General features: G+C 48.3%; 4 protein-coding genes across 4 annotated transcripts; 1 reads left to right on the forward strand and 3 right to left on the reverse strand.

Moving 5' to 3' along the window:
- Positions 1-96: 96 nt before the first annotated feature.
- slu7 (mRNA splicing protein SLU7) lies at positions 97-1,621 on the reverse strand (the record flags this gene model as incomplete). Its single annotated transcript, XM_073742621.1, has 1 exon — positions 97-1,621. The coding sequence occupies exon 1, from the start codon at positions 1,495-1,497 to the stop codon at positions 97-99; it is 1,401 nt and encodes a 466-aa protein (XP_073594660.1). The 5' UTR covers positions 1,498-1,621.
- A 241-nt stretch (positions 1,622-1,862) lies between these two features.
- Positions 1,863-6,961, forward strand: BDW70DRAFT_161360 (DNA-directed DNA polymerase zeta catalytic subunit REV3; the record flags this gene model as incomplete). The annotated part of the gene is made up of 2 exons (XM_073740964.1): positions 1,863-2,097; positions 2,151-6,961. The coding sequence occupies 2 exons, from the start codon at positions 1,863-1,865 to the stop codon at positions 6,959-6,961; spliced, it is 5,046 nt and encodes a 1,681-aa protein (XP_073594661.1).
- A 709-nt stretch (positions 6,962-7,670) lies between these two features.
- BDW70DRAFT_161361 (RNA dependent RNA polymerase-domain-containing protein) lies at positions 7,671-9,347 on the reverse strand (the record flags this gene model as incomplete). The annotated part of the gene is made up of 3 exons (XM_073740965.1): positions 7,671-8,794; positions 8,985-9,174; positions 9,231-9,347. The coding sequence occupies 3 exons, from the start codon at positions 9,345-9,347 to the stop codon at positions 7,671-7,673; spliced, it is 1,431 nt and encodes a 476-aa protein (XP_073594662.1).
- On the reverse strand, positions 8,720-9,688 carry BDW70DRAFT_139280 (uncharacterized protein). Its single transcript, XM_073737364.1, has one exon. The coding sequence runs from the start codon at positions 9,565-9,567 to the stop codon at positions 9,352-9,354; it is 216 nt and encodes a 71-aa protein (XP_073594663.1). The 5' UTR covers positions 9,568-9,688; the 3' UTR covers positions 8,720-9,351.
- Positions 9,689-11,674: the final 1,986 nt, after the last annotated feature.

Below are 11,674 nucleotides of genomic sequence, written 5' to 3' on the forward strand. Positions count from 1 at the left end.
TTTACCCCAGTCTGCGTTATAACGCTGTGGCTTTCATTTTTAGGTCATAAGCTAGTATGTACAATGAAGTGAAGCTGAATGCGAATGATTCATCTATCAGGAATCGTCCTTTCCAATAAATGCGGCCATAGGGTCATCAGCTGCAAGTCGGCTGCGTTTATATGACTCTAATTCCTCCTCAGTAATCCCTGACTGGACCTCCATTAGGGTCCGCTTCTTAGAATCTCGCTGCTGGTTGTGAATTTCTGCGCTCGGCTCTTCCTGGCGACTAGCAGCCTCGACTGCCAGCGACGGCTGCTCGGTCTCATCCTCTGGCAGTAGCAACATGTTTCGCGCTTCCTCGAATGCTCGCTTTCCTTCCTCGCCAGTACAATAACTGTTTTTGACCGTTGAGAAGCAGCAAGCGTATCCCCATTGGAAATTGTGCCACCAGCTACCCCAGACTGATTTGTGATTGTTCGTGAGAATATCTTCAGGGTACTTGGACTTGGTTGCTTTCTTGGGAGCGCCTTTGATCGCTCCAGTCTCGTCATACTCGACGAACCGTTCGTTCTCAACCACCATAGTCTCAAGAAGTGGCGTGTGTTTCAAATGCTGTTCGCCGCCATATTTCTCGAGAAGTGCCTTCCGATGCGCATCGCGTTTGGCCTCACTTTCGGCCAACTCCTTTTTTCGCGTGATCTCACCCGAAGTCGGATTTGCCTGCAGATGTATTTTTTGTGTCCCACGTTCTTGCGCCTCCCAAGCATACCGTTGTGCCCTCTCAAACTCTGCTGCATCTCCGGACGAGCGAACAAAATTCTCTTCAGCCACAAGTGCGGCAGCCTGATCCTCTGCAGCGCCCATGTCCACCATGCGTCGCGTTTTCGGATCGTACTTGGCTGAGTCCAGATCAAGGTTTAATAGATACTTCGCGGTGTCTTCTCGAATTCGTAAGTTGCGCGTGGCTGTACTCTGTTGTCGTCCCATGTCGGACTCCTCCGCGTACCGAGCCTCCTGTTCAGGTGCCTCGTCGTCTAAACCATCATTTGCAGTCTGCGTCTCCCCCTTTGTGAGTTTCGCCTGTCGTTTCAGCTTTTCTAGTTCCTCATATTCCTCGACCACCTGTCGATACTCTGCGGCGTCGTAGCCGTTCCATCGGTCTCTTTTAGCATCCCATCCTAGATCGACATTCTGTATAACTTCATCTGCTTGAATATCTTTGCCAGTCCACTTCGCGCCATGTTTTCTGGGACGACTTAGGCACTCTTTTGCCTTGTGAGTCATCGCACCGCAATTCTCACAAGCGCCTTTGCGATACCTGGTGGCCGCCGGACCAGCACGCTTTCCTCGTTCATACCATTTCGATTGATCGGTCGTCTGTTTATGCAGACGCTGGTGTTCTAGGTAATCGTTCGCAGTATCATCGTCGTCAATATAGAATGGCTTCTTCGAAATGAAAGCTGGAATATACTCGTTGCGCTCTTTTGAGGCGACGTCCGCAGGTTTTCGCGACATGATGGCCGTAAATCCAGAGGGAATAGGCAGCACTTGACCGAGTACAAAGTGAAATAGGTATAAAATAGGCCGAAAAATTCAGATCACCAACAATGCCCAGCACTGTTGTGTTAATGATTGTAAAGCTGATTTCCGGCTGCGGTCTCTGCGTTGAAGGCCCAGACTTTCAGTCACGTGCCTAGGCGTTCTTCCCGCGCCATCCGACGCGTCTTTTGACCATGTAGTTGCCATCTACCTAGGAATCCGTGCTTTAGTCGTCGCTTCCGTGTTTGATCAGCTTGGGAGGATGGTATTGGTATACGCATGGCATATGGCTTTATTCCCTCTGTGGTGACAGCTCTCGCTGTCACAAATCAGAATAGCCCATGGAGCCCTTCCAAGTACGCCTGAACTGCGTGGATCATTATCAGGCAAATCCATCAGAATTCGATCCTCCTCTACCTTACCGTGACGGTAAAAATGAGAAAGGCTATATGCCTAAGGTTCCCGTCATTAGGATATTCGGTACTACAGAAACTGGCCAAAAAATATGTGTCCATGTCCATGGCGCCTTTCCTTATCTCTACGTTCAGTATGACGGGGATCTGAGCCCCGATTCAGGTTCGTCATAGCTTGTTCCCTTTATTCTCTTTCTTAACTGATGTCTTGGCCAGTGCGCTCTGCAGCAAGGAGTCTACACCTGTCCATAGACCATGCGCTTGCAGTCAGCTATCGCCGCAATGCACACGACAAGAAGACAGTTTTTGTTGCGCATATCACCTTAGTAAAGGGCGTCCCGTTCTACGGCTATCATGTCGGATACCGATTCTTTTTCAAGATATACTTATTGAATCCCATATATACTACAAGGTTAGCGGATCTGCTGCTTCAAGGGGCTGTTATGAAACGCCCTATTCAACCATACGAGAGCCACCTACAGTATGTCCCGCAATGGATGTGCGACTACAATTTGTTTGGCTGCGCGTTCATGAAGTGTGGCAAGGCCAAATTCCGCTCTCCTATACCGGAATATTTGGATCTCCCTGATCTGTCCCATCGCTGGCATGACCGATCAATTCCACCTGGCTGGATCTCAGATGAGAGTGTCCTACACAAACAGAGCCATTGTCCCTTGGAAGCCGACGTTTGCGTTCAAGATATTCTAAACAGGCTAGAAATTAGCGAGCGTTCTATTCACCATGACTTTAGCGAGTTCTTAAATCCCCTGACATCGAATGAAAAGCTTGTTCCAAGTATGGCGGGATTATGGGAGGATGAAAAGCGCCGGCGAAAGAAAAAACTTGGGCTTGATGATCCGGATAGCAGCCCTTTCAGCACAGAAGATCTCGTTTCATTCTCATCTGATCCACGGAAGGCTTCGCAGGGTGATTGGATTCATAAAGATGAACTCCAGCTATTGGTGCGTCAGATCGCTGCAGAGGAGAGGGAACGAGATAACGATCGGGATACGACGCTGGATGCACTTTTACAAGAGAGTCCCTATGCGAAGGATGTCAAGACTGCTTTAGAAAGCATTGAGGATTTCTTTACTGACGCTGATGGTTTGACTAACTTACAACCTCCTTATAATTCCGGAATTGATTATCCAGAAGAGCAAGCCGTTGATTATGTCGACGAAGATGCTGTTCGAGCCACCGAATCGAATTCGGGCCTTTACTCCTCTGATGAGGATGGCATGATTGACATATTTTCTGATGACGATTATGACAATAGTGAGAATGAGATGGAGCAAGTTGACCTGGAGAATGATTTACAGCAGGATGAAAGATTCAATGCTATCTCCGAGACCCATGGGCCTCGGGTTTCCGCCCCGCCAATTGATGGTCTTGCTGGGAACAGTTCCGAACTAGAAGGACCGCGAAGTGGTGCTCTCGAGGCCAGGAATGCAATGAGTTATAAAGTTCCCACTCAACAGAATGTGCAAACTGGTCAATCGTCAGTCACTAGATCAAAGTACGGGGAGAAATTGGATAAATCTTCTCAGAGCCGGGAGAGTTCTGTCCTTGTTCAGTTGTGGACGGCAAATACGGACAGCAGTAACAAGAAGATCAGCACGCCGAGTCGTGCCGCGGAATCATCCTCCTCGAACGGACAGAGCATCTCTTCCCAGAAAACGATCCGCCCCAGAGCCCTTAGCCAATATGGCACACTAAACTTCCCAGTTGTGAAGGATCCTAATGACCCCATGACAATTCTGCGGTTTAGCCAGGAAGCGTCGAGTTCAAAAGACTTACTGGACGTGGTAGCAAAGGAGGCCAGCAGTTCTGGGAAAAGTTCTAGCACTCTTCAGCCGCGTTCGTCTGACGAGAGGGAGCTTAGTAGTTCGTCAGATATCGTCGCAACTGACTTTGCAGGACTTATATCTGATGCGTTTAACATACCACCAAGCACCCGCTTGTGCTGCTTTCGGCGGGCCTGTCCAAGCCCCAAGGAGGTTTCTTCTACATTGAACGCCTACGGCCTTTCAGATATCATCTATCAAAATGCACACTACAGTATAGATGCTGACGTTCCGGATCGCCCCCGTGACTACGCAGGAAGGGAGTTTCAGCTTGGCGGTATCAGCATACGCTACCTCCCCGATTTTGATCCTTCTGGTCGTTTACCTGCAATGCTAGCGGAGGAGAATATAGGGCAAAAAGAGAAACGTGACTGGCAAGAACTGGACCATCAATTGCGGGTTGCGTCCATGGCCAGATTCTGGGAGTTTGCTCCTGTCCCTCCGAGCCGCTCAGAGGTTATCACATGGTTTGACGGCGAACAGCAGAAATCTTTGGCAGCAACAACGAGAACAGAAGAGCAATATGAGGAGAAAGAGTATCGAGGAAAGGCACTTTCTCAGATTGAGGGTCCTACACAAAAGAATGAACATGGATTCAAATACTCACAACATAAAAAGTCCACAAGTGTCGAGCATCAGACTCAGTATATGAGCACTATGAGCTTGGAGGTCCATGTGAATACCCGCGGCGTGCTGTTACCAAATCCAGAGGAGGATGAAATAGCCGCGTTCTTTTGGTGTATTAACTCCGAAGATGAACCTCAGGAGGAAGATGATTCTCTATCAGTAGTCAATATGGGGGTCGTATTCCAAGGGGAAGAAGAGCATCCGGAGTCGAAAATTTCAAAGGCGCTGAGGTTCGAGTGCGAGCATGAACCGACAGAATTAGACCTGATCAACCGTCTGGTCGATATCGTTCGACTCCACGATCCTGATATTATAACCGGATACGAAGTGCATAATAGTTCTTGGGGCTTCATCATCGAGAGAGCCAGGAAGAAGTACGAATTCGATATCTGTGACGAATTGTCGCGAGTGAAGTCGCACGCTCATGGACGATTTGGCAAGGAAGCTGATAAATGGGGCTTCGACCACACATCATCCATTCGGGTTACTGGGCGGCACATAATCAACATATGGCGCGCCATGAGAAGTGAGATGAATCTGCTCCAGTATACCATGGAAAACGTTGTCTTCCATCTACTGCACCGGCGAATACCACATTATTCGTTCCGCGACCTCACAGCATGGTATCAGAGTGATAAGCCGCGAGACTTCATGAAAGTCATCAACTACTATACGTCACGCGTCCAAATGAACATCGAAATTCTAAATGCGAACGAATTAATACCAAGGACCAGTGAACAGGCAAGGCTGCTTGGCATTGATTTTTACTCTGTGTTCTCTCGAGGCTCTCAGTTTAAGGTTGAGTCTCTGATGTTTCGAATTGCAAAGCCGGAGAACTTTATACTCGTTTCGCCAAGCAGAAAGCAGGTTGGTCAACAGAATGCCCTGGAGTGCCTTCCCTTGGTTATGGAACCCCAGAGTGATTTCTATACCAGTCCTCTTATTGTGCTGGATTTCCAGTCTTTATACCCTAGCATCATGATCGCCTACAACTATTGTTACTCTACCTTTCTTGGGAGAGTCCAGTCATGGAGGGGACGCAATAAAATGGGTTTCTTGGACTATAACCGGCCGCCTAGGCTGCTTGAGCTACTCAAAGATCATATCAACATTGCGCCTAACGGCATGATCTATGCACGATCCGAAGTGCGAAAGTCGCTCCTTGCGAAAATGCTTACGGAGATATTGGAGACCCGCGTAATGGTTAAGACTGGAATGAAAATCGACAAAGATGACCGAGCATTGCAGCGCCTTCTCAACAACCGACAGCTTGCACTGAAACTAATCGCGAATGTGACTTACGGATATACCTCAGCCTCTTTTTCTGGGAGAATGCCTTGCTCTGAAATCGCCGACAGCATCGTTCAATCGGGCCGGGAAACCCTCGAAAAAGCGATCGCCTTCATTCATTCCGTTGAGCGATGGGGTGCTGAAGTGGTTTACGGAGACACGGACAGTTTGTTCGTCTATCTCAAAGGACGGACTCGGGACCAGGCCTTTGCCATTGGCGAGGAAATCGCTCAAGCTGTTACCAACATGAACCCCCACCCGGTAAAGCTCAAATTTGAAAAAGTATATCACCCATGTGTGCTGCTCGCAAAGAAACGATACGTCGGTTTTAAGTACGAACATAGAAACCAGAAGGAACCCGAATTCGACGCGAAGGGCATTGAAACAGTCCGTCGCGATGGTACCCCTGCTGAGCAGAAGATTGAAGAGAAAGCCCTCAAGCTGCTTTTCAGAACAGCAGATCTGAGCCAAGTGAAGAGCTATTTTCAGAGCCAATGCACAAAAATCATGCAAGGACGGGTGTCCGTTCAAGACTTCTGCTTTGCTCGAGCAGTAAAACTCGGAACATATAGCGAGAACGGAACGCTCCCCGCCGGAGCCCTCATTAGCACAAAGAAGATGCTTGAGGACCCTCGCGCAGAACCCCAGTATGGCGAACGCGTCCCTTATGTCGTCGTCACAGGTGCGCCAGGCTCAAGATTGATCGACCGCTGTGTACCCCCCGAGACCCTTCTCCAGGATGCGCAGCTCGACCTTGACGCCGAGTACTACATCACTAAAAACATCATTCCTCCTCTAGAACGTATCTTCAACCTAGTCGGTGCTAATGTGCGTCAGTGGTATGACGAGATGCCGAAAGTCCATCGCATCCGCCGTGTAGAAGGGACATCTTCTCTCGCCGGTGGAAAAAGCAGCATCCGGACCCTCGAATCATACATGAAAGCGTCATCCTGCGTCGTATGTAAGGCAAAGCTCTATGATGCCGAAATCCCTGTCTGCTCGGATTGCGTACGGCAACCCCACGTCTCCTTGCTTGAGCTTGTCTCCCGCCAGCGTCAAGCCGAGCAGAGAGTTGCTAATCTCGAGCGTATCTGCCGGTCTTGCATGGATGTACCGTTTGGTGATGAAGTGAAATGCGACAGCCTTGACTGCCCAGTTTTCTATGCAAGAACGAGAGGTCTTGCTCATTGGAGACATACAAATTCTGTACTCGGCCCTGTTATAAAATTTTTACAGGACAATTGCGGCGATAGCTTGGAATGGTAGTCGGCTAACTGAGAGGGCAAGAATCTGGATATGGCCCCTTTTTTTGAAAGCTCAAGTTGTTCTCTTGGATGACAATGGTTTCTATTCTGGCTATTCTCCCTCCCCCAAAACTATTGGGCTGGAGTTTTGATTTTACTAGGTTGGTGAATCTTTTGGATACCTGCATTTTGATGAACGAATGAATGAAGCTCACGGGTTCCATGCGAAAACCCATATTCCTACTAAAATTGAGTAGCATACAGGAGTATCTAGAAAAGAAATAGCATGGATACATTGAATGCGAAAGGTTATTTGCTTGGGAAATGACTTAATCTAAAGACTAGCTAGCTCGTTCAGTTTATCGAGACAAAGAGGATCGTCGTCTCCATCGGACAACTCCTCAACCAGCTCAACCACACACGTGTGTCTGCCACTCTGTTCGTCCATGGCCTTGTTCTCCTTTGAGAAGGGTGCAACATGAACTATCAATGGGCTCAGAGAGTATACACTTTGCTTATTGTTTGCACCATGCATTGGCTGGTTCTCCATCAAATCCGGCGCAGCCGTCTTAGGGTTAGCTTCCCACCCGCCCTCGGCAGAATCACGGTCAAAATCCAACAGGGTCCCTTCTTCAACTGAAGGCGAGGCAAGTACCAGCAATTTCGAAGGTGCGCTCAGGACATTGAGCGGTCCAAAACCAAGGAGTTCTTCTAGCGAATCGACGTTACAGTCACTGGAGGGTATATACCATGCTGGCGATTGTTGCAGCGTCAGCGTCATCACGTAGACCGAGACCAAACGGATCGTCATCCGGTTGATTTTCGGGAGGGCCGAGTGCTTGAGGGTTCTGCTTGGTTGTATCGCACTCCTTGAGACATGTACCAAGCTCTGCTTCGCCAATTTGATGCTGTGCGGGGCGATTAAGGTGTAGGTCCGTCGAGAGGGTAGCTGCTATGTCGAGGTGCTCATAGTCTCCAACAGCGATCTGACCAAGAATCTTTGAGAACATCCATGGGAAGATGATTAAAGGCAGCTGCTCAATTCTTAGAGCTGGCTTGCTCTTTGATAGTCTTTCATCCGGTGGCTTTCTCTCACGGTGCTTTGCTAGTGCTGTAGCCATTTCCTGGTGGGTAACACGATACATAGCGACAGCCAGGGGGGCAAGAGCATCAAAGGTTCGACCGCCAACCTTCCCAAAGGCTCGTTTCTTGAAGATTTCGCGCAGGGCAAAGGACATTGCGCCAATATCCTCATAAAACTTGTAGTCTTGATCTATTGTAGCATGACTAAGCACAAACGTTGACCACACAAACTCCGTCTTGATCTCGTGCTGTGCCATGATTCGACGGATGGCAATATCATATTCGTCTTTGAGTCTCCTGGCAAATTCATACATGGCATCGGGAACTTCTACGTGACAATTCAAGATCCGCTTGTCAAAGTCCATTTCGAGATTGGGGACGAAATCGATCCTTTCGACAGCGTCGTAAAGCTGGCCGAGGATTCTTTTTGAGTGATATCGAGCGGACTCAGGTTTATTGTTCTTCTCCATAAAATGCGGCCATTTATGAGGCTCCAGCTCCCGGGTCATCACTGCTGGAATGCCTGTCTTGTTGTAGTCGACGGCATTTGAGTGTAGCTGGGCGAGCCGTATGCATTTTGCTTCGTTGAGACCATCATCAAGGTAATCACCCCATGCGAGATGCGCGTGGGCAATTTTAGGAAGGCAATCGTTCTTAATGTATGTGACAAAAAACGAAGTGATCTCGTCGACGGTGACGTCGTGGTCGAGCTCATGTTCTTTCTCGCTGTCGTAGTTGAAAGGCTCGCGAAACCAATCGTCCGGCAGCAGATCTTGGTCCCAGATCACAGAAAATCGTCTCCGTCAAGGTCACCGCCAGAACACATGCTTGCAACGTCGCGGTCTCTGGTCTGCGGTAGGACAACTACGTCCTTGAGATGATGAAAGCCTGGAGCGTTGACAGCCCTAACCACGCGATATCACCAGGGTGAAGAGAAGGGTTACGCGCCAAAATGCAGATACCTTCAATGATTTCGTACTTTCCACCATCTTCAGGGAGGTATACCTGGAGAAAGATCTCAGGCAGCGCTGCGACTTTCTCTTCACGGCCTGCATCTTTTCTTGGGATCCGATCGGAGAAGTACCCTTTCAGAGTCGCAATCTCGTCCATACAGCCCGAAACACATGCGCCTTTATCGATGACTATCTTTGTCTTTTTCTTCAATACTTCAAATGCCACGCCCTCCATAGAGTCAAAAGGGAACTCACCAAAGGCTCATTTGACCTTCTGAAGCCCTCAAGGACCATTTGACTAACGGTAAGGGTGACCTGGTTGAGATCCACATATTTCCTGAGAAGGTGGGCTGCCTTTGGATCACTTTCCATTGCTTCATCCAGGTCTCAGCATTGTTTTGAGCTTTAGATGGAACACCTCGTCAGCAATCCCAACGGTGGAAAGCACTAGGATTAGCTGTCTGTTGAGGCTGGCAACGGTGAACTGGGACCAGCGGATGATTTCTAAACCCTGAGAAAGTGCCGCAAACTTAAACTGGCTCGTCCGAATGTGCACTTCTTGCGGTCGAGCTTTTGGGGAGACGATGAGCATTCCTTTGCAGCCACCAAGGCGGAACTGATACGCAGAAGGGGGTTCTTTAGTAGGTGGCTTGATCTTAAGCTCCGACTTCGCTATCTGTGCAAGGAACTTTGATATTCTACCGACACCATCCGAGAAAATGTATCCGTTCCTTTCAATATCGTCAATCTTCTTGACGTGCGCGGTGCAGCCAAAGATGGCCCGGGTGGTAGAGAAACACTGTCCCAACCTGGCAGTATGCTTAGCAATACTTCTTATATGACTGAACTGTCCCATCCAAAAGAAGTACGATCATGCTCACGGAACTGGGAGTTCCCGAATGCAAGAAATCTATAACGTGTGCTTCCAATGGTGATACCATTTGCCAATGCTCTTTTGATCCGGGTCAACATCTCATCCATGGTATTATCAGCAGTGGCATGGACACGACCGATGTTTTTTTTCGTCTGTGAATCTGACTCTGAGGAAGTTGTCTGCAAGGTTAATGTAACGGCGAATGACACGATTTGAGATGTCTACAGAAGGCACGTTGTAGTAAACCGTGCTGGGGGTAATTCTCGCAGAACGTACCAGGCAACAGTAAGACAGTATCCTTTCTACTGTTGCCCTCTTGACAGACTTTATGTCGGAAATTTCCATTGGGTTATAGTACGCTTTCTTTTGAAGAGTGACATGTTCAAGAAGCTTCCTCGCCTGCACCTCTTCTATTCCAGCCAGCTTCGAGGCGGACTCCCGAGTCATATTATATTCGGAGAGAAACCCATGAGATATGCATACCTCCAGTAAGTAGCGGACTGCAAACGGCAGATGGATGTGGCTTGTGTCAAAAAGGTCCTGAACGGCAGTAGATGATGTATTTGAAGCCTTGGGGTCGAGATCAATCCACTTCCAAACAGGTGTAGGCCGTTCTTTGATAGTGCCACGTAGTTTGAAGCGGTCAGTCTCCTCGGCGATGAGGTTATATTCGCTCAGGATGCTACAGAAGAAATTAAATATACCGCCTTCATTGCAGTTTCTGGGGTAATTTATCCGAAATGCATTCCAGCGACCTAACCCAATTTTAGCTAGATAATACAGAACCACCAATATGACTTACCAATGTCTATGATCGGATTCAGCCTTCGTAGGCCCACGGGAAGATGAGCCAGCTCAGTCGGGTTGTGAACGATATTAGCCTGCCTGTACCAAGTATCCCATTCCCGCCACGAAGTCTCTTTGTTACCGAATGAGTTCTCAGTGTTTTGAATTCGACGGTGATTCAGGTGGAGAGCCAAGGAAGGTGAAGTGCGAAATGTTACCTGTCGAAGAGTCCTTACTTTGAAAGAACCTATCAAGCTGTGAGAAATGAATCTTGAGGCGATATTCTTGTGGCCGCCGGCTGCTCAGTATGCGGAGCTCGAAATATACAAGCAAGTTCTTAACGTAATCAACCACCGAGCGGCGGATACCATCGAGCGGCGGATTTTCACCCCGACCACCTCAAGCATCATTCAACCCGTCATTTCTTCACACCGATTATATAAAATGCCTCTTTCTCAAGAGTCTCGCCTTCAGATGGCCATGCAGGCCTATAAAGATCAAAAAATAAAATCAATTTTGAAGGCCGCTAAAGTCTACGCGGTGCCTGAAAAGACCCTACACGCGCGTCTAAAGGGAAGGAAACCGCGCGCAGAGATACGCGCAAATGGTCATAAATTGACTGAATTTGAGGAGGAACTGCTTTTAAAGCGATTATTGGATGCAGATATGCGAGGATTTCCAATTCGACCTGAATTTCTACGTGGAATGGCCCAAACATTGCTATACAATTGATTACAAGATCCAACAGCAACTCTCGGAATCAACTGGCCTTATAAATTTGTTAATCGACATCCTGAGATACATACACGATATACAAGACGTATTACCTATCAGCGTGCAAAGCAGGAAGACCCAAAGGTTATAAAACTGTGGTTTAAGACTGTTCAAGCAACTATACAAGAGCACGGCATACACGAAGATGATATCTGGAATTTTGACGAGACTGGCTTTGCAATGGGACTCTGCTCTACTTCAAAAGTGATTACTGCAGTTGAGCGCAGCGAGCGACCACGCAGAGTCATTCAGGGCAATCGCGAAT

Source organism: Aspergillus foveolatus (genome assembly GCF_047715535.1).
Source record: "Aspergillus foveolatus strain CBS 279.81 unplaced genomic scaffold BDW70scaffold_35, whole genome shotgun sequence".
Lineage (NCBI taxonomy): Eukaryota > Fungi > Ascomycota > Eurotiomycetes > Eurotiales > Aspergillaceae > Aspergillus > Aspergillus foveolatus.

Bases quoted from the DNA above. Each gene is read 5' to 3' on its own strand.
- BDW70DRAFT_139280 (XM_073737364.1), bottom strand. From the start codon at position 9,567: ATGCTCATCGTCTCCCCAAAAGCTCGACCGCAAGAAGTGCACATTCGG.